Source organism: Brassica napus, chromosome C1 (assembly GCF_020379485.1).
Source record: "Brassica napus cultivar Da-Ae chromosome C1, Da-Ae, whole genome shotgun sequence".
NCBI lineage: Eukaryota > Viridiplantae > Streptophyta > Magnoliopsida > Brassicales > Brassicaceae > Brassica > Brassica napus.
In genome coordinates this window covers 42,250,752-42,278,060 of record NC_063444.1, presented here as the reverse complement: position 1 = coordinate 42,278,060, position 27,309 = coordinate 42,250,752, and the positions used below count along the sequence as shown (strand labels likewise).

Sequence of the window (27,309 nt, the reverse complement as noted above, 5' to 3'; positions counted from 1 at the left end):
ATTAAGTTGGTATAACTCTGATAAATTAATTTTATTATGGGGTTAATATTTTAATTAAAAAATTATATACTTTTAATAAAGATTTATACTTTTCAATAAAAAAATTCAATTATTTTTATGAATGCTTAAATTATATTAAGAAAAGAAAAAAATAATAATTAAGAATAGTTGAAAAAAAATTATTTGAACTTGGACTCAATGGTCCAAAGGAAAAAAAAAAGTGAGAATTGAATCTGATTTTTTAATAGGCCCAAATGGCCCAAGAGAGATTTGATTTGGGCTGGATCCAAAAATAATGACCCAATATAGATTTGTTATTAATATTACTTAATTGCCCTTAATGAAACATGCAATGTTAGTGAAGGAAACATGCCCCTAAGGTAATTATGACAATAGGATCCTGCTTTAATAGTATAGATGTTTTAACAAAAATCCAAATATACTTAATCCTCAAAATCCGAATAATTAAAAATAAGATTAAATAATTAAAAATATAAAACATCAAAATTTGAATAATATAAGACTAAATAATTAAATTTACATAAATATTTAGATGAAGAAAAATATATATTTTCAGTATTTTGAACATATTTTGTTATTTTAGATATTTTAATATTAATGAATATCTGATAGATATAAAATTTTAAATAACTAATATATATAATTATGTTTTAGATATTTTCGGTATCCAAAATATTTCAGTTTGGATCAGATATTTAACATTTTTGATCCATTTGAGTACTTAATCAGTTTTAATTTGTGTTTAGTATTACTTTTAAATCAAGTTTGATTCGGTTTTTCATATTCAAATATTTTATTCATACTTGCTTTCTTCTACTAATATATATAAAAAAATGTAAAACTAATATGTTGGGCTTATTTTACATATAATTATTGGACCATACTTTAAGAATACCAATAAAAGTGGTTGGACATCGTGTCAATATTTTTGGATATGTTACAAAATTAACGTAGTCTATAACCAATAACGTGTACTTTCTTATAAAAAATTATTGGTAAATATAATAAAAACACGATACAATCGAGTGAAATGGGTTAAGAGTTGCGTCGAAAATAATGTGATCTCTTCACTTGTTACATGAATTATGTTTTTCAATCGATTTCGCGAATTTTATTTTCTCTTAAAACTTTTCTGATTTCTGATTTATTCTAACAATCTGATTATGATTCTAATTTTTGGTTTGATATGAAAACTCTGTAAATAAAAACAATATTTGGCTAAACTAAAGATCCAACTTTGTGTGTGATATTTTTCACCGTAATTTCCTTAATTCATAACCAATCACAATTATTTGTTGCAATAAACCTCAACCAATGTCATGTTCGGCAAGATACGAAACTTTCAGTTTCTAAAAACATTCTCATTCCATCATTTCAGTTGACGTGAATCTTAATGATTTTGTAATTTTTTTCTTTCAAATGATATTATTTAGTTGTTGCCCGGAGAGAACTTCAATTCACTAATACAAAGATTAAAAATCCAAAAACTAAAAATAAACTGATTAAAAGAAACTACTTTGTGAACACATTAAATTGTCGGTTGTAGAGATAAAAAAACAAATAATATGTGAACACATTAATTGCTAAATGACTGTGAAGATGACACGTAAGCATTCTAAAGTTGGAATGATTGTAAGGATGACACGTGTCAATGTGTGTGTGAATACATTTATTGCAAATGCTTCTTCTTTAATATATAAGGGATACTTAAACTTTAGCTTTAACAAAATAATTAAAGAACAGGAAGTGGAAAGTGTACAGTGACAATAGGGTACGCATATGGTAGGTTGTAGCAGCATTGTCCGTTGTTAGAGCATTTTTATCCCTATGACCCCATATGGGTTTCTTAATGTTTTTTAATTAATTAATTGTACTTTAATTGTACTTAAGGATACTAGTTAAGAAACTATTAGAATGTGTGCTCCAATGGTAGTTTCTTAATTAGGGGTCTTAAAAAAATTAATTTTTTTTTTAAACATAAAATTTTTAACATAGTAGAAAAGAAAATTTTAAACATAGATTTTAATTTTTTTTTTTAAACAAGGATTAATAAAATAAACGAGAATAATTTGAAAGTTTCATTCTGAACTCAGTTGTTGTCTTCATCACGTCCAAATTTACTCCATAAATGTTCAACCAAATCAGCTTTGAGTTGTTGATGCATTTGTCTATCACGAATTCTAGTTCGAACACCCATCATATTGGCGATATTTGTAGGCATATCTGTAGAAAAATCGAGATCGACATGTGAACTTCCGGTGTCTTCTCCTTGTTGGAACTCTGAAACATCATATTGAGTATATCCATCTCGTTCGTCTTCTACTATCATATTATGGAGTATGATACATGCTCTCATAATCTTTCCAATTTTGTCTTTATCCCAAAAAAGTGCAGGGTTTTTAACAATGGCAAAGCGAGTTTGCAAGACTCCAAAACCACGCTCAACATCTTTTCGGACAGCTTCTTGATGTTGAGCAAATAATCTCGCTTTCGGCCCTTGTGGTATTGGAATAGATTGGATAAAAGTTGTCCATTTCGGATAAATACCGTCGGTGATATAGTAAGCCAAATGATACTCTCTTCCATTGACAGATAAAGTGACTTGCGGAGCTTGACCTTTTATTATGTCATCAAAAACAGGTGAACGATCAAGAACATTGATATCATTTAAGGTACCTGGAGGTCCAAAAAACGCATGTCATATCCATAGATCATACGAAGCGACCGCCTCTAAAACGATTGTGGGTTTTCCCGAACCACAGGAATATTGCCATTTCCAAGCGGTGGGACAATTCTTCCACTCCCAATGCATACAATCGATGCTTCCTATCATCCCGGGAAATCCATGATGCTCACCAAATCAACTAGACGTTGTAGATCAGCCGGTGTTGGTCTTCTTAGGTACTCATCGCCGAATAAATTTATTATTCCTTCCACAAAATGTTGCACACATGACCGAGTAGTAGTTTCACTGAGTCTGAGGTATTCGTCAACAACATTAGCCGCAGTACCATGTGCTAAGACACGAATGACTGTTGTACACTTCTGAAGTGGAGAGAGACTATGCCTTCCGAGAGCATCTTTACTTTGTCGAAAGAATTCAACTTCATTGGAGATTCGGTCAACAATATACATGAACAATGGCTTGTTCATTCTAAATCGTCGTCGGAATAGATTTTCAGGATATGTTGAAGTTTCACTGAAATAATCATTCCATAAACGTACATCGCCTTCTTCATGATTTCTTTTTATGTGAACTCGTTTTTTCCTTCTTTTCCTCGTATCTTCTTGATCACCATAATTTATGGGAAAATTCTCGAAGGTTTGATCAAAATATTGATCAAAATATTGATCAAAACTTTCATCATCTACTCCCTCAAAAGTGTTATGAGACGAAGAAGCCATAGAATTGATATTTTTGATCAAAGAGACTGTTTTTCAAAGAATTTGTAAAATGTGTTTTGATCAAGGAGACTTGTTTTGAAAAAGACTTTGTGATGATAAGAAGACTGGAAGGAGAGAATGGCTTTGTGATCAAGGAGAAGAGAAGAAGACTCTGTGGTGGAAAAGAAGACTTTGTAACTTGTGTTTTGCGAAGATAAGTGTCGTTACGTGATGATGATAAGAATGGAAGGAGAGTGTTACGTGATGTTGATACGAATAGAAGGAGAGTGCTATGTGATGCTTGTGACTTGACTTGAATAAAAACTGTACAATGCAATGCTTTAAATAGAGCAAGAGAGAAGAGTGACACAAACAACACTCGTGAATTGAATACAACATGCATACAAACACTCGTGACACATACAGACAAACATACAAAACTCGTGACACATACAACTTGTATACAAACACTCGTGACACATACAGCTTGCATCTTGTGACTTCGTTAAACATCTCTTGTGACTTCAGTTAAAATCTCGTGACTTCTTTGTCTTCTTTGTCTCCTCACTTCTTTCTCTCTGGACATGGGAAGCAAATCACATATCACATATCACATAAACATATCACAGAAGGTTTAAGTTTCACTTATCACATATCACATAAACATATCACATTTCACTTATCACATATCACATAAACTCGAAACATTTTATTATAAAACAGAACGGATCAAAGAAACATTGAAACATACAATATGATAAGCATGAAATATAGACCAAAGAGGAAAGACAGAACATGAAACATAGACCCAAGAAGACGAACTGAACATGACACATACACCAAAGACACTCGATAAATAGCTTCAGACAAGTTCACACTAATTATCCAGCATATCTGTAGTTAGCTTCGTCTTTAGTGCTTCTTCATATTCAGAAAGTGGCTCTTTTTTGGAAATGAGACTGTCAAGCAGACCCATTTTCGAAAGTCTCTCTTTCACTACCAAGTCTTTCTCTTTAATAGACCACATCGTCTGAAACTCAGAGGCAGCCTCCTTATCTACTATAGGTTTCTTTCCAGAAGCTCCTTTCGCTGCCTTAACACCAGGAGGACATTTGGTTGGTTGATCATCTAGATTGATAGTTGCTTGAGAGCTTGCTGTTTCTTCTCCATCCTCACACTTTCTCTTCTTGGCGCTTCCACCAAGTTTACTACTAGCCTGCTCACACCATTTCTGGTCATAGCGGAGCTCCTCCCAAGCATGGTGAAGGTTAAACTTAATCTTGTGATCGTTGAAAAAGATTTCATGAGCAAGTTTAACAACATCACTCTCACTCTGGCCACTTGTTTTCTGTCTTGTTGCAGCCGCATAGGATCCACAGAACTTGCAAACAAGATCGTTCATCTTCTGCCACCTCTGCTTACACTGAATATGTTCTCTCTGTTCACCTCTTTCCACCTTGGGACTAGCTGCATAGTAAGCTGCAATGTGCTTCCAGAAAGCACATGCTTTCTGCTCATTGCCTACTACTGGATCCTTGCTGGTATTTAACCATGCGATAATGAGCACTAGATCATCAGAGGGAGACCATTTCTTTCTTTCTTTGCGTTGTGTAGGTGAGTCTTCACAGAAGCTTGATGTCTCAGTACATTGAGTACTAAAGACATGGAGTTGTGATGAAGCACTCGGATAAGGACAGGATTCAGGAAGGAAACTATCTTGTTGACTGTTAAGCTGATCAACCAAATTGGGGACCTGGCTATATGGATTCGTATAATCCATATCCTAATATGATAAAGAAGAGATAAGAAGATGTTGGAAGATGAAAAGAAGAAGATGTTCGAAGATGAAAAGAAAGACAAAAAGCACATGGTTTTAAAGATGAAAAGAGAAGAAGATGTTGTTAAATACAGCTCCTTTAATAGTCTTTACTCTTTCTTGAGTAGAGTTCAACTGAGTAGACATTTATCTAACATATTTATTACCTAACCATCTCCTAAAGTAACACTAAAACAAGCATTAATCACAACCATTCATTAACCTCACTACTATCACAAGCACTTGTTTAACAAGCAGAACTGAAGACACATAGACCAAGCATTGAGATGAGTTGACATGTAACTAACAAGCATTCAGTCCTAATGTATTAACTACCTAGCATTAATCAGACACAATCAATAAAGACCAGACACAATCAATAAAAATAAAAGCAAGAAAAAACTTTGAGAAATGGAACGTTACCTGGACTTGCAATCAGGACCAGCTTGAGACACTTCCAAGTTACCAATTCTGGTCCGCCTCATTGCTCCCTGCATTGTAAAGTTAACTTGTTGAAAGTATTTACTTCGAGGACATTGGTTCAGATAATTTTTTGAAGTAGCATATATCAAATAGTATAGATCTTTTTTTAATTAACAATGGAAAGTATACCTTCAAGAGTAGAAGACGTGCTTGTTCTCAGGATCACTGACATCAAGCTGATGAAACACAAGGCTTCGATTTGTCCAGTCTCAGTGTCTCAACAAGAACGTGGTCCTCTATTCTCTTCTCAGTGTCTCAACAGCTTCAATTGCTCCAGTAACTACAACATATCTACAAAACCCTCCAAAAAAAAAAAAACTGATAAACAACTAATATCACAGGTGAAAACAAGAACTAATAAAGGGGATGATGATTGAGACATACCTTGTTGTTTCAGAGTTTCAGAGAGTTTTGATAGTTTCACTACAATCCCGACCACATCCAACAAAAATAACAGAGAAATAGAGTGAGAGACATCAAACGATTTGAAGAAGACAGAGGAATCGAGGGACTCGACGTGGAACTGAGAAGATTTGAAGAATCGACCAACAGAGGAATCGAAGGACAGAAGAATCGAGGAATTGAGGGACAGAGGAATCGAGGGATCCGAGAGCGGTGGCGGAGAGAGATGACGTTGTTGAGACTCGTCTGACGGAGAAGACGAGATAAGACGGAGGAGAAGACGGACTATCGGTGGTGGGTTTCGATCTTTCTACTGTCGGAGAAGACGAGAGACGACGGACGAGACACCGTGAGGAGCAAGAGAGTCGTCGTCCTTGGTGGTGGGTTTCGATCAGATGTGGGTTTCGATCCTCCCTCTGTCACGGAGAAGACGAGAACAAAGACGGAGGATCGGTGGTGGAGATCCTCGGTTTCGATCTTTCGTCTGTGACAGAGAAAACGAGAGACAAAGTAGAGAAAATAAAATAAAAAAATGTACTTTCCCTCTTGTGTTGACACGTGGGTTCCGAAACCCCCTAATAATCGGTTACCAAATTCCCCATTTAAGGATCAATAATACCTCTTTTCTTTTCTTTTCATTTAATTAAATCACATATCTTCTGAAGTACTATTTTTATCCACCATAAAAAAAAGTCACAATAGGTCTAGTTCATTAATAACATAATATAACATAATAATCAATAAGAATATAATAATAATTCAATTTTAACTATAAATTTTAATTTTATTTTTAGTTATAGCAAAATCTGTTGAGAAAAAATCTAACAAAATCTTACTAAGCTTTTAAAATATTTTTTAATTAAATAATATTTAATTAATTTCGTAATTAATGATATAATTTAAATTAATATTAATTAAATTTTATTATAAAACAAAAAAGTTATATGCTATTTTTTACAAATTTATAATTATAATCTATATTATATTAAAATATAAGTATTATATAAAAATATGAAAAAAAATATTAAACTGGTAAACTAACTTATTTGATTTTTTAGAAAAGCTTTCATATAAATAAATTATCATTTACCATTAAACGTGTTAAAATAAGTTAACTACATAATATTTTATACCAAAATAAAGTTATTAACATATGTTGAAATTATATTTCTACAGCTATATATTTTTCAAAAAATCATATGTTGAAGAAGATTCTTAATTTGATTATTTCAAATTATATATTAATTGTACCAAACTAGAAAATGTAATAACAATTAATAAAGGAGTAAAAGATATAAATAAATCACTATATATTAATAAAATAATAAAAAAAACCTAAACAATAAGATTTAATCTCTATAGTATTATTTGAGAAGTCAGTTTTCTATGTGTTACTCTCACATTAACTCTCACGATGGTTGATTACACTGATACCCTTAATGAATTAAAAATATTAAACACTATTATTTATTTTTTTATTTAGTTTCCTTTTAAAAATTTCCAAAAACATATACTATAATAAGAAAAGGAATTTTTTTATAAAGTTAAAAAAAAACAAATTGAAAACGAAAATATATGTATATATAATATGATTTCAAAAAAAAAAGGAAAGTTGACAAAATAGTAATATTACATTTATTTTTAAATAACATAAAATATAGTTTTGAATTAATAAAATAATTTCTTTATATCTATATTTTCTTAGATGAAAAATATAAATTTATATATAATGTGATTTCATTAAAAATAATTTACACAGATAATCTTGATATTAGAAAAAGAAATAACATTTCGTTTAAAACATAATTTTAAACAATACAAAAAAAAAATTAAAACTAATAGAAATATTTTTATATATCTATTTATTTTTTTAGATGACTACATAAAATAATTAAGTAACATAAACGGATATATGTTTAATTGACTAAAAATAGTTTATAATTAGTATTATTAAAGTGTTTTATTTATTTTTCATATATTTTGTTGACTATAATGTCTTCCAATTACATCAAAAAAATCGATAAATTATATTTTACTTATATAATATTATTTTCAAATAAATTCACAATTTTGTTTACTGCTTATTTTTAAGAGATATTAAAAACAAAAACAAAATTAAAAAAAAAAATCGTTTGATCAAATTGTTGCAAAATAGATATATTATATTTTATCATTATTAAAGTTATTTGTTTTCTTAATATTAAATTTTCTTTTAAATTTTATGTTTTTATGTTTGTGGAACTTAATATAACCATAATCAAAATACCAAAACAAATCTGAATTTTATTTTTAATATTATTTGAAATAAATTTTTGTTTCCATTCAATAAATCAAAGGCATAAAGTTATTTAGAATTTATAAATATTTTAATTATTGTAAATATTAATATGTGTTCATGAGCTTCCCAAAATGTATCATCTACTTATGTATGTAAATTCCTATTGAGCATCACTTTATTTTATAATATATTTTTTAAAACATCAACATATAATTTAATAAATGTTATGAAAATACATGCACATTTAAACGATAAATAAAATTTATTTGATTTGACTTATTTATAATAAAAAATAATTATATTTCATTTGGATTTGAAAGAATATATGTAACTCAATATACTCACAACATGAGTGATTCGACTAATCTAATTTATATCTAAAATCATAGATTTAACTACGATAAGAATATATAATTTTATAAGAATAGTAATTTATTTTATAAATATAAATCATAGGACAACTCAAAACATATTAACCAACTGTTACATTTTAGTTTTTTTCTAAAATTTATATATATGCATGAGACTTCATAATATTATCGTTATATTAATTTATATAATTTGGAATTAGACACTTTATTTTATTTTTATTATTTTATTCTAAGCACAATATATATGAAGTTATACATAATCTTCATAAAATATATTTACATATTTAAGAAAACAACCACTTAAATGTAAATAAGAAATTAATCAAAATTTTAATATATTTAAAATAAAAAAATATTATAGTTGAATTTAGAGATGCAATCTAAATTACCCAAATGATAACTAAATTGACTGTAAAGAAAACAAAACCGATTGAATATAACATATATAAAATCATATGTATTATTAAAGTAATATAATATTATAAATATAAATGATGCATACAAATTATAAATTAATTTAAAATTAAAAGTAAAAGACAATTAATTATCATAGTATATTTATTTCATAAATATTTATACTCGTGTATGAGCACGGAAAAATCACCTAGTAGTTGTATAATACATAACACTAAAATATAAATCATATATTCAAAAATTGTATGATAATGTCAAAGTTTATGAAATAAAAAATATCAACACGAATGTGCGGATTAAATTCTAATTAATCTTAAGAAGTTCGTTAAAGATCAGAGATAATCATGGTCTTAGAACTTGTCTAGAACTTTTCCGAATGTGAGTATGTGGTCCAATAGCAATGCCATATCGTGACTATCTTTTCCAATACATTAAAAAAAACAACCCATCATATGACTGCGCACGCAACGTTTCCACTAGTTTTTTTTTTTTTGAACTTTACAACGTTTCCACTAGTTACCTTATTATAGATGATTAATCAAAATTATATATATTGGACCGAGCCGAAAATAAAATTTTCCTATATATCACCATGTAATTCTTTTTATTAGATTTACCGAAAACTTTAAACCACAACTTCATTATTCATTTTTACTAAAAACTCAAAACCTAAACATAGGGTTTTGTATATATAATATTTTAGATTTTGAAAACTTCCACAAACAAAACCAAATCTCTGAGATTCAGAACAGAAAATGAGAGGTGGATGTGAAAATTTAAGAGCAGAGGATGAAAAGAATAATAAAAAAGATGCGGCTACTGGTTGGAATATCCTTCAGCATCTCTTACCACACCTTCTTTTTCTCTACCTTTAATATTTTTTCTTGTTTAAAAAGCATCTTCTTCTTCTCCCTCCTTCCTCATCATCATCCTTCGCACCTTAACCATCCAACATATTCATCCTCTCTATTTCTCAGTATATACATTCATAGAGAAAGAGATATACAGATTCTCTTCCTCCAAACCACCCAAAGCCTTAAATATCATATTCTATAATATATATATTTGTGTGAGCCTTACGTATGGATTCTCGTACAACGTTAATATCCGCTACGGCGGCAAGCCTGTGTTTTATATTATGTATCTGCATGACGAACGGTGAGCTTCAGAGATTTATTGAGCCTGCGAAGAGCGACGGTTCCGTTAGCTTCATAACCATCGGTGATTGGGGTCGCCGTGGCGACTACAATCAGTCTGTTGTGGCCTACCAGGTTTGGAATATTCTTATAATATACCATAATTGAATAGTCTTTGGATTACCAAAAAAGATTGATTAGTCTTTGTTACTTTCTATCCTCGTACCTAATAACATTGTCTTAAATATAAAATATGTCTTTTTAATTTATATTTTAAAATAATTAATTCATACAGATGGGAAGGGTTGGAGAAAAGATTGGTTTAGATTTCGTGGTGTCCACGGGAGATAACTTCTACGACAATGGATTGTTTAGTGAACACGATCCTAACTTCAGAGAGTCTTTCTCCAACATCTACACTGCTCCAAGTCTTCAGAAACAGTGGTACAGTGGTAATAATTCAAAACTCCTGCTCTGTTTTTGATGGAGTTTATGTTTTGTATCTCTCTCTCTCTCTCTCTCTGACATTTAAATGATGCAGTCTTGGGGAACCATGATTACAGAGGCGACGCAGAAGCTCAGCTAAGCACTGTTCTCAGAGAAATCGACAGCCGTTGGACCTGTCTCCGATCCTTCATCGTCGATGCAGAGTTGGTCGAGATCTTCTTCGTTGACACGACTCCTTTCGTTAAAGAATACTATACAGAAGAAGATGGTCACACGTACGACTGGCGTGCGGTCCCGTCCCGGAACTCTTATGTTAAGTATCTCCTCCGTGATGTCGAAGCTTCTTTGAAGAGATCTAAAGCCACGTGGAAGATTGTGGTTGGACACCACGCAATGAGAAGCATTGGTCACCATGGAAACACTGTTGAGCTAGTTGAAGAGCTTTTGCCGATTATGAAGGAGAACGGTGTTGATCTTTACATGAATGGACATGACCACTGTCTTGAACATATCAGCGATGAAGACAGTCCTATTCAGTTTTTGACGAGCGGTGCTGGTTCCAAGGCTTGGAGAGGAGATGTTGACCCGACCACCAACAATCCTAAGTCTGTGAGATTTTATTACGATGGTCAAGGGTTCATGTCTGCTAGATTCACTCACTCAGATGCAGAGATTGTCTTCTACAATGTCTTTGGTGAGGTTTTGCACAAATGGGTTACTTCTAAGGAGCTTCTTCATTCCTCTGTTTGATCAGAAGTCTAAATAAATTTTTGTTTCCTTGTAATTTTTGTAACATATCTTTCAAGTCCTATTGCAGGCTAGGTAGGCTTCCTGCTTAGTTTAGCATCAATTTAGCTATAGCTTATCCCAATAAAAATATTATTTAAATGAAATGTAATGTAATGATTATCTTCTTAATGTTATAGTCATTAATGTTATAGTCATGTACCTTGCATCTACATGCCTCTCAACATCAGCAATTCTCCTACAAGAACATAAGCAATTCTCATTCAGAATCAAACTCCAATGTGTATGTATCACAGAACTAACTCTTCTGTGTATATGGAAGCTTCAAACACTAACTGGTGGACCAACCAAACTGCTAGTCACTGAATTTGTTGAAACAAACACTAACATGATCAATCAAAATGTTTACCATAATAATACACAAGTAAATGCTCACATCAAGACTCCTTCACATCTTACTAATCCAAGCAATGTCAAGATCAAGTAATATAGTTTGGAGCTGATCAAGCTGTTGTTCAACAGCCGCAGGGACAAGATGAGGATGGCTCACCAAAATCTGAGAGAGACACTAATAGTGCTACAGGAAACTGTGGGAAGTATGAGCTATTGGGGCTAATAGTCCATTAGGTATTCAATATGGGCCCATAAACTCATATCTCTAGACACAACCTTAGCCTAACGGTGGGATTCCGTTACGTGTTACACGAATCTTGAGAGAAGAAAAAATGGGGGAGATAAGATTTCATTAATGAACTGTCAAATACAAAATGATTAAAACTAAGATAAGTATGGATTCCCTATATTATTGAAGGTGGGATTCCATTATGGGCAAATCTCCAAAATAGCACATTTCTAAGTTTATATCACAAAAATAGCATTCAAAAACTAAAATGACCAAAATAGCACCTTTCTAAGTTTATTCTTTAAAAATTTTAATTTTTTTATTTTTCAAAATTTGAAATCTTATCCCAAAACCTAAACCCTAAACCCTAAAACCTAAACCCTGAACCCTAAACCCTAAAATCTAAACCCTAAACTCTAAACTCTAAACCCTAAACCCTAAACCCTAAACCCTAAACCCCACCTTTTAACTCTAAACCCTAAGTTTGTGGTTAATGCTATTTTTGTGACTTTTGACCTTGAGTGCTAGTTTGGGAATAAAAACTTCATTTGGTGCTATTTTTGGCTTTTTCTCTTCTATTATTCTTGGGGTCATTAATTAATTAACTAATCAGGAACTCTCCGGTTGTAAAATTCAATTATTTCTCCACATGGCAACGAGAGAGGTTGGAAACCGACCAATTATTACAACACACTCTTGTCTAACTTGTCTTCTTAACTTGTCTCTTACCTTTGATCAATTTCGAAATCCTACGCTTTCTCAAACTTCGACCTCTATCAAACACTCTCCTTTGATCAATCTTTGCAGTTTCCAGATTGAATCTATCAATCAATGGCATCCATGAGCTTCGCCTTGACTCGCTTCTCTGGACTCTCTTCTAAAACCACCTTATCACCCGACTTCGATCACTCCTCTCGCCGGAACTTTCTACCCCCAAACAGAGTTTCTCTCAAGATCTCTTCCTCCACGGACTCGGAGCCTGATCTCAGCGTCACCGTGAATGGCCTCAAAATGCCGAATCCTTTCGTGATCGGGTCGGGTCCACCCGGTACCAACTACACCGTCATGAAGAGAGCGTTCGACGAAGGCTGGGGTGGCGTCATCGCTAAAACCGTAAAGCTCCAATAAAAAAAAACTGATTTTTGACTTCTTTTTTTTTTTTTCCTCGAATCTGTTTCTGCGTTGACTTTTTTTCTCGAATCTGTGATTTGATTGGTTTAGGTTTCACTAGACGCATCCAAAGTCATCAACGTGACGCCTAGGTACGCCAGGCTACGAACCGGGTCAGCCAAAACAGATGTAATCGGGTGGCAGAACATAGAACTCATCAGCGACCGACCTCTCGAAACCATGCTCAAAGAGTTCAAGCAGCTGAAACAAGAGTACCCTGACCGGATCCTCATCGCTTCCATCATGGAGGAATACAGCAAAACCGGCTGGGAAGAGCTCATCGACCGCGTCGAGCAAACCGGTGTTGTAAGTATCCAACAAACTCACACAGATTCTTTTAAACTCACAGATTCTTAATGAGAGAGTGATTGGTTTTGTATAGGATGCTTTAGAGATCAACTTCTCGTGTCCTCATGGTATGCCAGAGCGTAGAATGGGAGCTGCTGTTGGACAAGACTGCGCCCTTCTTGAAGAGGTTTGCGGATGGATTAACGCTAAAGCTACAGTTCCTGTGTGGGCCAAAATGACTCCTAATATTACTGACATAACAGAGGTTTGACTTCTGTCTTATTATGTTCTGTCACTACACTTGTTAACTTGTGTTTTTAAACCATGTCCGTCTTTTTTTTTTAGCCGGCCAGGGTATCTCTAAAATCAGGATGTGAAGGGATCTCAGCCATCAACACAATCATGAGTGTAATGGGAATTGATCTGAAGACTTTGCATCCTGAGCCTTGCGTTGAAGGGTTATCTCTAGCAAGTCTTTACTCTTGTAATGGCATGACACGAGTTCCTGATGTTTGTTAAATGTTGTGCAGTTACTCAACTCCAGGAGGCTACTCTTATAAGGCTGTTCGTCCTATTGCGCTTGCGAAAGTTATGAACATTGCCCAAATGATGAAGTCTGAGTTCGGTGAGAAAGATTGTTCGCTTTCTGGTATTGGAGGTGTTGAAACTGGCTATGACGCAGCTGAGTTCATTCTCCTCGGATCTAATACTGTACAGGTGACTAAACTCAACAGTGCCCTCACTTTTATCTTTTAGACCCTAAGAGACTCAGTGGTTGCAATTGGTTGGTAGGTGTGCACAGGTGTGATGGTTCATGGCTATGGTCATGTGAAAACTCTATGCGCCGAGCTTCAAGATTTCATGAGGCAGCACAACTTCTCGACTATAGAAGACTTCAGAGGGTATGAGCAAAGCTTTTGTCATAGCTTTTTTTATCTTTATCCTTGCTTATGTTTGTTGTTGGCATAGGCATTCGCTTCAGTACTTTACAACACACACAGACTTAGTAAGGAGACAGAAAGAAGCTATTGAGCAGAGAAAAGCTGAGAGGAGAGGCTTGAAATCTGATAAAGATTGGACTGGAGATGGATTCGTTAAGGAGACTGAGAGTATGGTTTCTAACTAAGTTCAGTAGCTTGATGAAGTGATGGACTCAAATATTCAATAAAAGTTTGCAACTTCATTCACAACTTCTTAAACACTTGCAAAGAAAAAAAATTGTATCTTATTGTCTCAACATTGTGTATCATTTGTATAATGTATCCACTGCCGCATTTCTTTGTTCTTACACGGGCTTAAATTTAAACCAATAATAACGGAATCGTTTGAAAAAGTGGACCTGGTTGGTAACATGTCTGGACAAGTTTTAAAGCTTTTAATTATCTAGTCCATCAATAAAACTTAAGAACATTAACCTTTTGGTGTCTAGATGAGTTTTAAGCTTTTAGATTCTGCTAAACATGAGCTTTCGACCTTGTTAAATGAATGAGACAAAAGATTTGCGTGTACTTCTTGTTTGGACTCAAATCAGTTTTGAGTTTATTTGTTGATATATTACAATAAAGAGAAACTAGAAGATCAATATTGTTTTGATAACAAACACTAATCCATCTTAAATTGTGGTCCAAGTAGAAATTTATTTTTGGAACAGTAGCATAATCTTTTAGACAATATTAAATACACCAATATCAACAAATAAACTCAAATCAACAAATTGTTGATATTGGTGTATTTAAGATTGTTTGAAGGATTATGCTAATCTCCGGAAAAGAAATTTCTACTTGGACCACAATTTAAGATGGACTAGTGTTTCTTTATAGACAATATTGATCTTCTAGTTTCTCTCTGTTGTAATATTCATGTATCTTCTTAGGCTTGTCCCCTCTTGGTTTGTGGGTCAATGAACACTGAATTTAGTTCTATTACAAGGTCAGAGAAACAATAAGAATTATTATGTTGTATGTCTATTGTGACACAAATATTGTAGAAGAATAGAGAAAAGGTAGGAAAGACTTAAAATCGCAAATATATTAGAAAAGTCATTGCAAAATTTAGTATGGTTATTGGCTGAAAATAGCTATGTTCAACACAGAACATAATCCATCTAATAAATTGGTAAACCTCAATTTTGATAGAAAACATCTTCATTCGCATATGGCTAAATATTATTTTTTCTATTCTCATTACCAATTTTTTTGAATTGATTCAATATAGTATTCTATTTATGTTTGAGCTTTTTGTTATCTCACTTTCACACCAAAAGAGAAAAAATAATAGATTCATAAAATATCATTGGCTTAAATCTATTTGCGAGAAGATCAATGGCTCAAAATAGTTAATACAAATTGAATAAAATAAAATAAAATCTTGAGAGATATAAAATTCAGTGAAGAGTTAGCTAAATGAATAAGAGATTATATAGTAATAAAGTATAATGATGACTATGACAACAAATCCATTGAATATGTCTAAGCTTCTATAAAGTACTCTATTATTTAAATGTTAAAAGTTTATAAGTTTCTAAACAAAAAAATCTCAAGTATCTATTTTTTTCTTATTTGCTAATATTTTAGATTTTTAACAAAATTGGTATGAGAAAATGGATGCTAAATTGATTTGTAGAACATTTAGTCAGCAATAAGCGTTTTCCAAACTTGTTAAAGGTTTTTTTTTCCTTACAAACATATATAGATTTGTAATAATCTCACAATCCATGTCTCATCAGGTAGTGAGATTTGTAATTATTTAAGTGCTGAAGCTTTTTGAAGGACGATTCATGAATCAAATTTAAATTTTCAACTCAAGTCAAATAAAGACCGAATTTTTGAAAAACAAATATGAATATATATAGAAAATCTTATAAGGATTAGTCTAAGTGTATTTAAACTCTTATGTAGTTGGGTAGTGAAAATTAATTTAGGTGAATGAAACTTGAAATTGTTGATTATTCGACAAATGAAGCTTAGAGTTTAAATAAATAGAACTTGAGATTGTTGATTATTGGATTAGAGAAGCATAAAGATAAATTCAATGGAAAGTGAATGGAGCTTAAAATTAAATTATTCTGTCAAACTATTGGGTTATGCTGAGTTTATGTCATTGTCAAAGTGTTGATTAATGTTTCAGATTAGGATAAAATGAATATTCTCTTTGTTTATCTTCTAGACTTTAAGTTGTTTGTTTGATTTAATTGTCTTTGTCTCTTTTTTTCCAGATTTATAAGTACCAAATCTTAACTTCTAACATATCTACAATATCAATCTATGATCAAGATTATAGATTTTGTAGATCAATGAATAAAAATAGGATTAAAAGATACAATCCTTTACTATTTTTTTTTCTCATGAACAAAACTATATATATTTTGATGATTCTTGTGAGTAGATTATTTTTTTGCCAAAATAACCTTGTAGTGACCCACATCCCGTAGGTATTCCAAGCAAGGTAGAAGACGGTAATCACTGGTAATGACTAGTAGAATAGTACGCTGGTGTTGGCGACCCATCAACATGGTTCTCATCAGCAGATCAGGAGCTGGTGGCATGCTAACATTTTCAACAGTATACATGTTAAGAATTTTGCTTTGCACGACTCCATATTCATGATGTTGATGGCAGAATGAGTCAAAATATTTATATACAAATTGGATAAAATGAAGAAACACTTGAAAATTAGATAAATATATAGAAATTAAATCTTATAAGAATTACACTAAGTGTTGTTAAATTTTTGTAGTTGGATAGTAAAACTTAATTTAGGTGAATAAAATTTGAAATTGTTGATTGTTGGATAAATGAAGCTTAAGGTTTAAGTGAATGGAACTTGAGATTGTTGATTGTTGGATTAGATAAGTTTAAAGATAAATTCAATATAAAAAGAATAGAGGTTACATGATTGTGTCGAACTGTTGGGTTATGCTAGGTTTTATTTCATTGTCTGAGTGTTGATTAAAGTTTCATATAGGATATTTCATTGTCTAAGTTATTTGTTTGATTTAATTTTCTTTGTCTCTTTCTTTTTAGATTTATAAGTATTAAATGTAACTTCTACCAAATCTACAAAATCACTCCACAATCATGATTATATATTTTGCAGATCATTCACTACAAGAAAACAGCGGCATACTGAGGGAAAAAATCGTCGGTATGTCGTCGGAATAACGCTATTCCGACGACATACCGACGAAAAAAGTCCTCGGAAATAACTCCTCGGAAATTCATCTTTCCTCGGAAATCCCTCAGAAATTTCCGACGGAATTCCGAGGAAATGAATTTCCTCGGAATATTCCGAGGACTTTTTTCGTCGGAAATTCCTCGGAATATTCCGAGGAATATGTCGTCGGAATATTCCGAGGGATACACTTCCTCGGAATATTTCCAAAATTCAAAAAAAAAATTATAAATTTATTTTTTTAAATTGAAATTCAAAAATATAAAATTAAAATTGAAATAGAAAACATATTTAAAATACAAAAAATAATAAAATAGTTTTTATAAATAAAAAAATGTTTTATAAATACAAAATTAGTTTTAATAAATATAAATATTTTTATAAATATGAAATCATCTTTTTATAAATACAAAATAGTTTTTATAAATACAAAAAATAATAAAATAGTGTTTATAAATAAAAAATGTTTTATAAATACAAAATTAGTTTTAATAAATATAAATATTTTTATAGATATGAAATCATCTTTTTATAAATACAAAATAGTATTTATAAATACAAAAAATAATAAAATAGTGTTTATAAATCAAAAAATGTTTTATAAATACAAAATTAATTTTAAAATATGAAATCATCTTTTATAAATCCAAAAAACGAATTTATATACAAAGAACGTTTTGTATATTTAAAAATAGTTTTTATAAATACAAAAATAAAAAAATAGTGTTTATAAATCAAAAAAATGTTTTATAAATACAAAATTAGTTTTGATAAATATAAATATTTTTATAAATATGAAATCATCTTTTATAAATCCAAAAATCGAATTTATATACAAAAACGTTTTGTAAAATCGAATTTATATAAATGTTTTGTAAATACAAAAATAATAAACAATTTATAAAAAAAATTCTAAATGAATTCAACACAACCAAATCACAATTCTAAACCTATTACACAACAAATCACAATCCTACCCAATCACCCTAACAAAAATCTATCAAAAAACTTCTAAAATCATGAAATCTACTTAAAAACCTAACAAATAGGACCTAAGAGAGTGGGATAAGGTCCTTACATGATTTGTAAAGGAATGGAAAGGATTCGCCGGAGAGATCGTCGCGAGAGAAGGTGGAGAACGCCGGAAGGAGAGAGAGATCGCCGGAGAGGAAGAAGAGAGAAATGGGGAAGAAGAGAGAAATGGGGAAGAAGATGCGGTTGGAGTTTATAAAACCTTGGGTCTGACGGATATTTTCCGTCGGAATTCCCTCAGTATTTTCAATTTCAATTTTCGCGAAATATTTGGCGGCTTGTTTGCCCGGTTAAATGAAAATATTCCGAGGAAATTCCGACGGCCACTTAAATATCCGTCGGAATTTCCTCGGAATATTTTCATTAATTCGAGGAAAAAGAATATCCTGTGCATGTATTTCTATTAATTTATATTGTTCCTCGGAATTTCCTCGGAATATTCCGAGGAAATACCGAGGAACTAGTGTTTGGGGTTTCAAAACATCAATTTTTTTTGCCATATTTCATTTCTTATACAATTGTAATGCATACCATTGAAGATTCTTTGTATAGATGAGCATAAACCATGAAATAACAAATTTCAAAACGAATTGTAAGTATTCCCTTTACTGTTCATTAAAGTGTATAAGTGTTTCTCTTATGTTGTGGGGATTTCGTTCATACAATCGGAAAAGTGTTTATTATAGGGTAATGAACAAATTTTTGACTTCATAATGAACGTAAGACACTTAATAAGGGTTATATAGGTGTTATTTAAACCGCAAAACGTTGTTTTCGGTTTAAAAACCCTATTTCCTCGGAATTTCCTCGGAATATTCCGAGGGAATTCCGAGGAAACCCTTTTCTTCCTCAGAATTTCCTCGGAATATTCCGAGGAAATTCTGAGGAACTAGTGTTTGGGGTTTCAAAATCTCGAATGTTTTTTTATAAACGGATCGATCGATGTATTTATGTCCAAAAACGCATCGATCGATCACTAAGATGGACCAAAGCGTAACAATGTGATCGATCGATGAGATTATCCCATCGATCGATCAAGGATATCAAGTGTTCCTCGGAATTTCCTCGGAATATTCCGAGGAAATTCTGAGGAACTAGTGTTTGGGGTTTCAAAATCTTGAATGTTTTTTTATAAATGGATCGATCGATGTATTTATGTCCAAAAACGCATCGATCGATCACTAAGATGGACCAAAGCGTAACAATGTGATCGATCGATGAGATTATCCCATCGATCGATCAAGGATATCAAGTGTTCCTCGGAATTTCCTCGGAATATTCCGAGGAAATTCTGAGGAACTAGTGTTTGGTGTTTCAAAATCTTGAATGTTTTTTTATAAACGGATCGATCGATGTATTTATGTCCAAAAACGCATCGATCGATCACTATGATGGACCAAAGCGTAACAATGTGATCGATCGATGAGATTATCCCATCGATCGATCAAGGATATCAAGTGTTCCTCGGAATTTCCTCGGAATATTCCGAGGAAATTCTGAGGAACTAGTGTTTGGGGTTTCAAAATCTCGAATGTTTTTTTATAAACGGATCGATCGATGTATTTATGTCCAAAAACGCATCGATCGATCACTATGATGGACCAAAGCGTAACAATGTGATCGATCGATGGGTATATGTCTAAAAACGCATCGATCGATCACTAGTTCGTCAGAATTTCCTCGGAATATTCCGACGGATTGATGTTTCCTCGGAATTCCGTCGGTATATTCCGAGGAAATTCCGAGGAACCCCAAAATTTGGGTTTCCTCGGAATTTCCTCGGAAATTCCTCGGGAAATTCCGAGGATTTCATTTTCCGTCGGAATGTCCGTCAGAATACCGATGTTTTCTTGTAGTGATTGAATAAGAATATGATTAAAAGATGCAATCCTTACTATTTTTTCTCATGAACAAAACTATATATTTTTGGTGATTCTTGTGAATGGACTATTTTTGTCTTTTGTATTAGATGTTAATAAAAAAAACAAGTATGATATATGTTCTAATTCGTAACTAAAGGTATATTTAAAACTAATAACTTACTAAAAACCATTATTCGCATATTCTTTGAGTTTATCTTGATTTTCAAGTAATTATGTAGGTTTGAGATCACTGCATGAATAGCGCGCGTAGAACAATTTTGAACAATGACTATATGTGAATAATGTAAATGATCCACTCCCGTTCTTGTTTTAGGTTTTACGCCTCTTTCATGGTGATATCTTTTTTTGCTTTTCCATCATGGATGTGCATTTCTTTATTTTACCAATTTTTAGATCGGTCCAATGTCTAGGCTAGTAGAAATAGATGTTAATTAATCTATTGAAGAAATTAAATGGGAAAAGGGTATGACATTGTTGAAGTTAGATTTTTGTCACATATATTAAAACAGAAGTCACAACCTTGATTCATGTGTGATTTTTTTAAAAATAGACCTAATGGATTTATTTCTATAAAGTCATGTTACATTTAACTTCTAATCTTATCATATAAATTTTGGGCCTACCAAAATTTTTTATTGGGCTATCAATAATTGGATTTAAACAATAGATGATTCATTGGATTTATAGATAGTATAAATTAAATAGTATAATTTAATGTTGTAATATTATACTTCCATATGTTAAATATTTAAATAATTGTCGATGTTAACTTTTTAAATTATAAAGATTTTTTTAAAAATAACAAAAATCATATTATATAACAATGATTAATCTTTACTACTTAAACCAATGAAAACAAATTTTAAACTATATAGTTTATTTAAAAATTAAACAAAAACTAAATGTTTAATTATTTACTCGATAATATAAATCTATGAAGCAAAAAGTTTAATTTTTAAAAAACTTTCTAAATTTGTGAAATGTTACAATATCTTTGAATATGACAATAAAACAATATTTTACTAATCTTTATATATATAGTTACGATTTTAATAATGAAATAATAATCTGAAAATATATATATAGAAGAAGATACAAATACATGTGAAAATTTGAAACAATCTATTCAATGAAAAATATACCGTGAACTTATCTTATATATTAAAACAGAAGTCACAACCTTGATTCATGTGTGATTTTTTAAAAAATAGACCTAATGGACCTATTTCTAGAAAGTCATGTTACATTTAATTTCTAATCTTATCATTTAAATTTTGGGTCTACCATAAATTTTTATTGGGCTATCAATAATTGGATTTAAACAATAGATGATCCATTGGATTTATAGATAATATAAATTAAATAGATATAATTTAATGTTGTAATACTATACTTCTATATGTTAATTATTTAAATATTTGTCGATGTTGACTTATAAAATTATAAAGATTTTTTTTTAAATAACAAAAATCATATTATCTAACAATGATTAATCTTTACTACCTTAAACCAATGAAAACAAATTTTAAACTATATAGTTTATTTTAAAAATTAAACAAAAACTAAATGTTTAATTATTTACTCGATAATATAAATCTATGAAGGGAAAAGTTTAATTTCTTAAAAACTTTCTAAATTTGTGAAATGTTACAATATCTTTGAATATGAGAATAAAACAATATTTTACTAATCTTTATATATATAGTTACGATTTTAATAATGAAATAATAATCCGAAAATATATATATATAAGAAAATACAAATACATGTGAAAGTTTGAAACAATCTATTCAAAGGAAAAAAATATACCGTAAACTTATTTTGTTTTAAAAATTGATAGACACATATATATTATAATATATACCAATTTAGAATTGAAAACAAAATATTTATATAAAAATAAATGAAAATAAATGAAAACAAAAATCTGCGCGGTTGCGCGGATCGAGATCTAGTTTCTTTTATTTCTCAATTGCTTAACACTATTTTATGAATGTTTATAAACAAGTGACATTGAAGCCACTAGTTTTGCTAGTATGTTAACTTCTAACCTAGTTTAACATGTAGATGGGGACAAGGACAATCGATAAAGTGGGCAGCTCCGAGGCATAATTTTTTGACACGATGAATGAATGAAACAGTATTTGATTTCACCTGTTTGAATTGCATCACTTTGAGTTTGTTTTTAAGTATTGGTGTGTATAAATGACAAGATTTTGTCACACTACTAAAAAAAAGTTTTATCCGTATACATCAGATATATCTATCTTATATACATGTATATTGCATTTTCATGAATATTGGCGTTGGCTTGAAAAATAAAAACTTGGTTTCAAAATCAACAAATACGAGATGATTGAATCCAACTTAACATGATAGAGTCATTATGTACGCAAAAGACAAAAATGCCAAGACTCGATTCATCATCACAGGCTCACAGTGATGATACCTATATAGGCAAGTAATACAAAACTCGTTTCGTTTAGTTACTTGACTATTTACGTGTTCATAAACAATTCTATTTAACTGATTAAATCATTGATTACATATATGTAAATATTGTTGTCATAATCTGTATTTAAATCACAGGAGATCTTAACTGAAACAATATAATAATACAAATTAATTATTTAAAATTCTAAAAGATAAATATTAGTATCACACAACAATAAAGAAATTACCAATTTACTAGAATCATGTATTGACCACCGTAAATATCTGAAAACAATAATAAATAAATAAACAAAAATAGCTCTATAAACACTCAGAGAAGTTTTAATGATCGTCTTCCCTAAACAGCACTGATTGATTAGTGTATTTTTTTCTCTCGTATTCTCCTCTCAGACGCAGCCATGTCTCTGCTCTCAGATCTCGTCAACCTCAACCTCTCCGACACCACCAAGCAAATCATCGCCGAATACATATGGTTTGATCTCCTTTCCTCTCACGACAACTCTCATTATCTCTGTTCTTAATATTGCTACGGTCAGAAAAATTTGCTTTTTATGTTGTTTTGGTTTGAATATGATTCGTTTCACTCGGTTAACGCTGTCATGTCATGCCATGCGGCGATGAAATTAACGTGTACAAACATAAAGCTCGTCTCTTTTTTCTTTGTCGTCTTCTGGGTTTGTGATGTTTTTCGTGTGTATTGTGAATGAACAGGATCGGTGGATCTGGAATGGACATTAGAAGCAAAGCCAGGGTAAGTCGATACTCTGTTTTTTTTACTCTGTTTCTTGTATGGTTGATCTGTTTTTGTTTTGGTTTATACAGACACTCCCAGGACCAGTGACCGATCCATCAAAGCTTCCCAAGTGGAACTACGACGGATCAAGCACCGGTCAGGCCGCTGGAGATGACAGTGAAGTCATTCTATAGTATGTTCTTCCATCATGTCTATATACAGCAAGTAATATGAAATAAAAACATATCTTATCTTAATCTTGATTTTGTTTCGTTTATAGTCCTCAGGCTATATTCCGTGATCCGTTCAGGAGAGGCAACAACATTCTGGTGATGTGTGATGCTTACACGCCGGCCGGTAATCCAATTCCGACCAACAAGAGGCATAACGCTGCTAAGATCTTCAGCAACTCTAAAGTTGCCTCTGAGGAGCCTTGGTATTAACTCTCCTCTTCTTCTTATTGGTCTATTCTCTGCTTAATCATTTAATTATATACTAAAACTCTTGAAAAGGTATGGGATTGAGCAAGAATACACATTGATGCAAAAGGGTGTGAACTGGCCTATTGGTTGGCCTGTTGGTGGCTTCCCTGGCCCACAGGGACCATACTACTGTGGTGTGGGAGCTGACAAAGCCATTGGTCGTGACATCGTGGATGCACACTACAAAGCCTGTCTTTACGCAGGTATTAGCATCTCTGGTGTCAATGGAGAAGTCATGCCTGGCCAGTGGGAGTTCCAAGTCGGTCCTGTTGAAGGTATTAGTGCTGGTGATCAAGTCTGGATCGCTAGATTCCTTCTCGAGGTAGTAATCTACGTCTGCTTAACCAGTTCTGTTCACATTACAAGCTTCAAAATTTTATTTTATTTTTAATTTTATTTAATTTTTAAGCATCAAAATTTTGCTAATGGGTCAGGGTCATCTTTTCTTTTGACAGAGGATCACTGAGATCTCTGGTGTAAACGTCAGCTTCGACCCAAAACCAGTCCCGGTTAGTGTCTCTCTAATGCTCTTTATGTGCAATAAATAGTGTTGTTGTAACTTTTTCTTTTTTTTGCTAAATTATACTCCTTCTTTTTCCGTTATAAGTGTCGTTTTAGTTTTTGACCCACGGATAAGGAAACAATTAATTTTGTATTTTTCCTATAAAAAAAACACTATTACCTATCCACCTAACCATATTTCAACTAATAGGAAAATAAATTTTGCATAAAATTAATAAATTTTGCATTTAAAATCGAAAACGACACTTATTTTGTAAGGAAAAAATTTCTCTAAAACGACACTTAATATGAAACGGAGGGTGTATTCTATTAAAATTGTTGTAACTTGTAACGTTTTTTTTTGTAACGTATTGTTGCATGGGTTTCAGGGTGATTGGAACGGAGCTGGAGCTCACTGTAACTACAGCACGAAGACGATGAGGAACACTGGAGGACTAGCGGTGATAAAGAAAGCGATAGAGAAGCTTCAGGTGAAGCACAAGCAGCACATTGCTGCTTACGGTGAAGGCAACGAGCGTCGTCTCACGGGGAAGCACGAGACGGCAGATATCAACACGTTCTCGTGGGGAGTGGCGAACCGTGGAGCATCGGTGAGAGTGGGACGTGACACTGAGAAAGAAGGCAAAGGTTACTTCGAGGATCGTAGGCCAGCTTCTAACATGGATCCTTATGTCGTTACTTCCATGATCGCTGAAACCACAATCCTCGGTTAAGTAATCGCACGCATTTTATAATGTTTGGTTTATCCGGTTTCGTTTATTTCTTAATTTGCGGATTTTTGTGCTTGTGGTTGCACTACTAATAATTATTATCATGCCCTAGTAGGATTCACGTGTTTTATGTTTTTTTTTCATTTCGAATAATTAAATAAGGAATTCTTATGGATGAAATTTAAACAAAAAATGTATTATTAGCGATTTTTTGTTGATATGGTTGAACTTGTCAGGGATAAGATTTTGTGATTATGGTAATGTTGAATATTCTCTTTACAACAATATGATCAACATAAGAATTTAAGAAGAATTTAAATAATAATCCAAATATTAATTCCGAAAACGCAGGCGTGGTGGAAATTGAATATTAAGTGGGAAACACCGTAATTAGCGTCACGTGCTCTGTGCTCCTGAGTCGTAAGAGCATCTTTATCCAAGGATACTAGAGAGATTTTTAGTGTGTGGGTTCCGTGTAGAACTTTTTTTTTTTTAAGAATCAAAACTACCAAATAGTAATCGGTCTTTAAAGGTTTTTTATACTGTTCGCGGGCCTCACTGATACGTGGCGACCCGCGATTGATTCATTTTTAATTTTTTTTTTCTAAATTCGAAAAAATGAAAAAAAAAAAAATTTAAAAAATATGGGTTTCTGGGATAACTATGCTCTGATTCCATGCATTAAAGTTCGCGAGTTGCTTTAGGTGAAAAAGTCAAATCAACTTTGCTATTTTAAAATTTAAGTTATACTATGATATCTATTTATTGAGTGGGATATCCACTATGAAAATGTTTTGTCTTCTTTGACGTACATATTAATGACCGTGCTAACTAGAAGAAAAGAAGATGACGAAAACTTGTAATAACGTTTTATTAAGATTTGGCAAGTCATATGATAAGACGCAAGTACACATTGTTAGTACCTCAATGCATTTTAGTATCACACTTTAACACGTTTCTTATAAAGTTAGTAACTTAATGATTGTATGACGTCCAACCCACTTGATTTTCCGCCTTGAAATTGATGAATAGAAAGTGAGATAAAGTTTCGAACAAATAAGAAAAGAAAAGAATATAGAAGTAGAAGTTTCCGCCGATACGTTATCAAAAAATAAATAAAAATATAGAAATAATATTAAAATTATGATGTTATTCCAACCGATAAATAGGGGAGTTATTTTTTCAACCGGTGTCAAAGTTAAAATCTCTTACATAGATTTTGTTTAATTTTAAAATATATATTTCCTCCGTGTTACTTTTTGAAAAAAAGAAAAATTGTTTTATTTTAAATGATATTTTCAGGTTTCCATGTAAAACATTAATGCAATTTTATGTTTTGATTTTTTTTGTATTCTACGGTATGATTTTTTATTGGTTGAATTATATGTACTTATTGTTATTTTGATTGTTATTTTTATAAAAACAAAAAAAAATAAATAAAATTTTCTAATTTCTAAATCGGCGTGCAAAAACCTTAAAATCTTCTTATTTTGATATAGAGAGAATACTATTTTCAATTGGAATAACATATGTGTCAAACTATAAATGAGCCAATAACAAATTTGTACTGAGATCAATGCTATAAACTTTCACAAAACACTATGGTTAATTAAAATTAAGTAGGGATTCCCTAAATAATCTGGTATATTTGGAACACTCGAAATGACAAACTCATTAGGGAGATAAACAAGGATCCATTGGAGTTAGTTCATTATGCAGAGAGTGAATGTCAAGTCTGGTTTAA

The 27,309-nt window shown here is 31.6% G+C and overlaps 4 protein-coding genes across 5 annotated transcripts; 3 read left to right on the top strand and 1 right to left on the bottom strand.

Annotated features, from left to right (window-relative positions):
• Positions 1 to 784: 784 nt before the first annotated feature.
• LOC106441354 (glutathione S-transferase T3-like) lies at positions 785 to 6,865 on the bottom strand. 2 transcript variants are annotated; one of them, XM_048744572.1, is made up of 3 exons: positions 6,089 to 6,865; positions 2,698 to 5,995; positions 785 to 2,301 (listed from the first exon to the last, which is right to left on the bottom strand). In XM_048744572.1, the coding sequence occupies exon 2, from the start codon at positions 5,183 to 5,185 to the stop codon at positions 4,283 to 4,285; it is 903 nt and encodes a 300-aa protein (XP_048600529.1). In that variant the 5' UTR covers positions 5,186 to 5,995; positions 6,089 to 6,865; the 3' UTR covers positions 785 to 2,301; positions 2,698 to 4,282. The 2 variants fall into 2 exon arrangements, with proteins under 2 accessions (XP_048600529.1, XP_048600528.1); XM_048744571.1 differs by having other exon boundaries at positions 2,698 to 6,865.
• A 3,226-nt stretch (positions 6,866 to 10,091) lies between these two features.
• On the top strand, positions 10,092 to 11,687 carry LOC106429291 (purple acid phosphatase 17-like). Its single transcript, NM_001315939.1, is given in 3 exon segments — positions 10,092 to 10,440; positions 10,601 to 10,757; positions 10,847 to 11,687. Coding segments are annotated over 3 exon segments (1,002 nt in total). The 5' UTR covers positions 10,092 to 10,251; the 3' UTR covers positions 11,503 to 11,687.
• A 1,100-nt stretch (positions 11,688 to 12,787) lies between these two features.
• Positions 12,788 to 14,863, top strand: LOC106429281 (dihydropyrimidine dehydrogenase (NADP(+)), chloroplastic). The gene is made up of 7 exons (XM_013870029.3): positions 12,788 to 13,234; positions 13,343 to 13,597; positions 13,674 to 13,844; positions 13,925 to 14,037; positions 14,110 to 14,296; positions 14,372 to 14,481; positions 14,549 to 14,863. Exons 1-7 carry the CDS (start codon positions 12,953 to 12,955, stop codon positions 14,703 to 14,705), a joined length of 1,275 nt encoding a protein of 424 aa, XP_013725483.1. The 5' UTR covers positions 12,788 to 12,952; the 3' UTR covers positions 14,706 to 14,863.
• An 8,555-nt stretch (positions 14,864 to 23,418) lies between these two features.
• LOC106429263 (glutamine synthetase cytosolic isozyme 1-3) lies at positions 23,419 to 25,783 on the top strand. Its single transcript, XM_013870008.3, has 7 exons — positions 23,419 to 23,590; positions 23,830 to 23,869; positions 23,941 to 24,044; positions 24,132 to 24,287; positions 24,364 to 24,655; positions 24,789 to 24,842; positions 25,224 to 25,783. The coding sequence occupies exons 1-7, from the start codon at positions 23,517 to 23,519 to the stop codon at positions 25,566 to 25,568; spliced, it is 1,065 nt and encodes a 354-aa protein (XP_013725462.1). The 5' UTR covers positions 23,419 to 23,516; the 3' UTR covers positions 25,569 to 25,783.
• Positions 25,784 to 27,309: the final 1,526 nt, after the last annotated feature.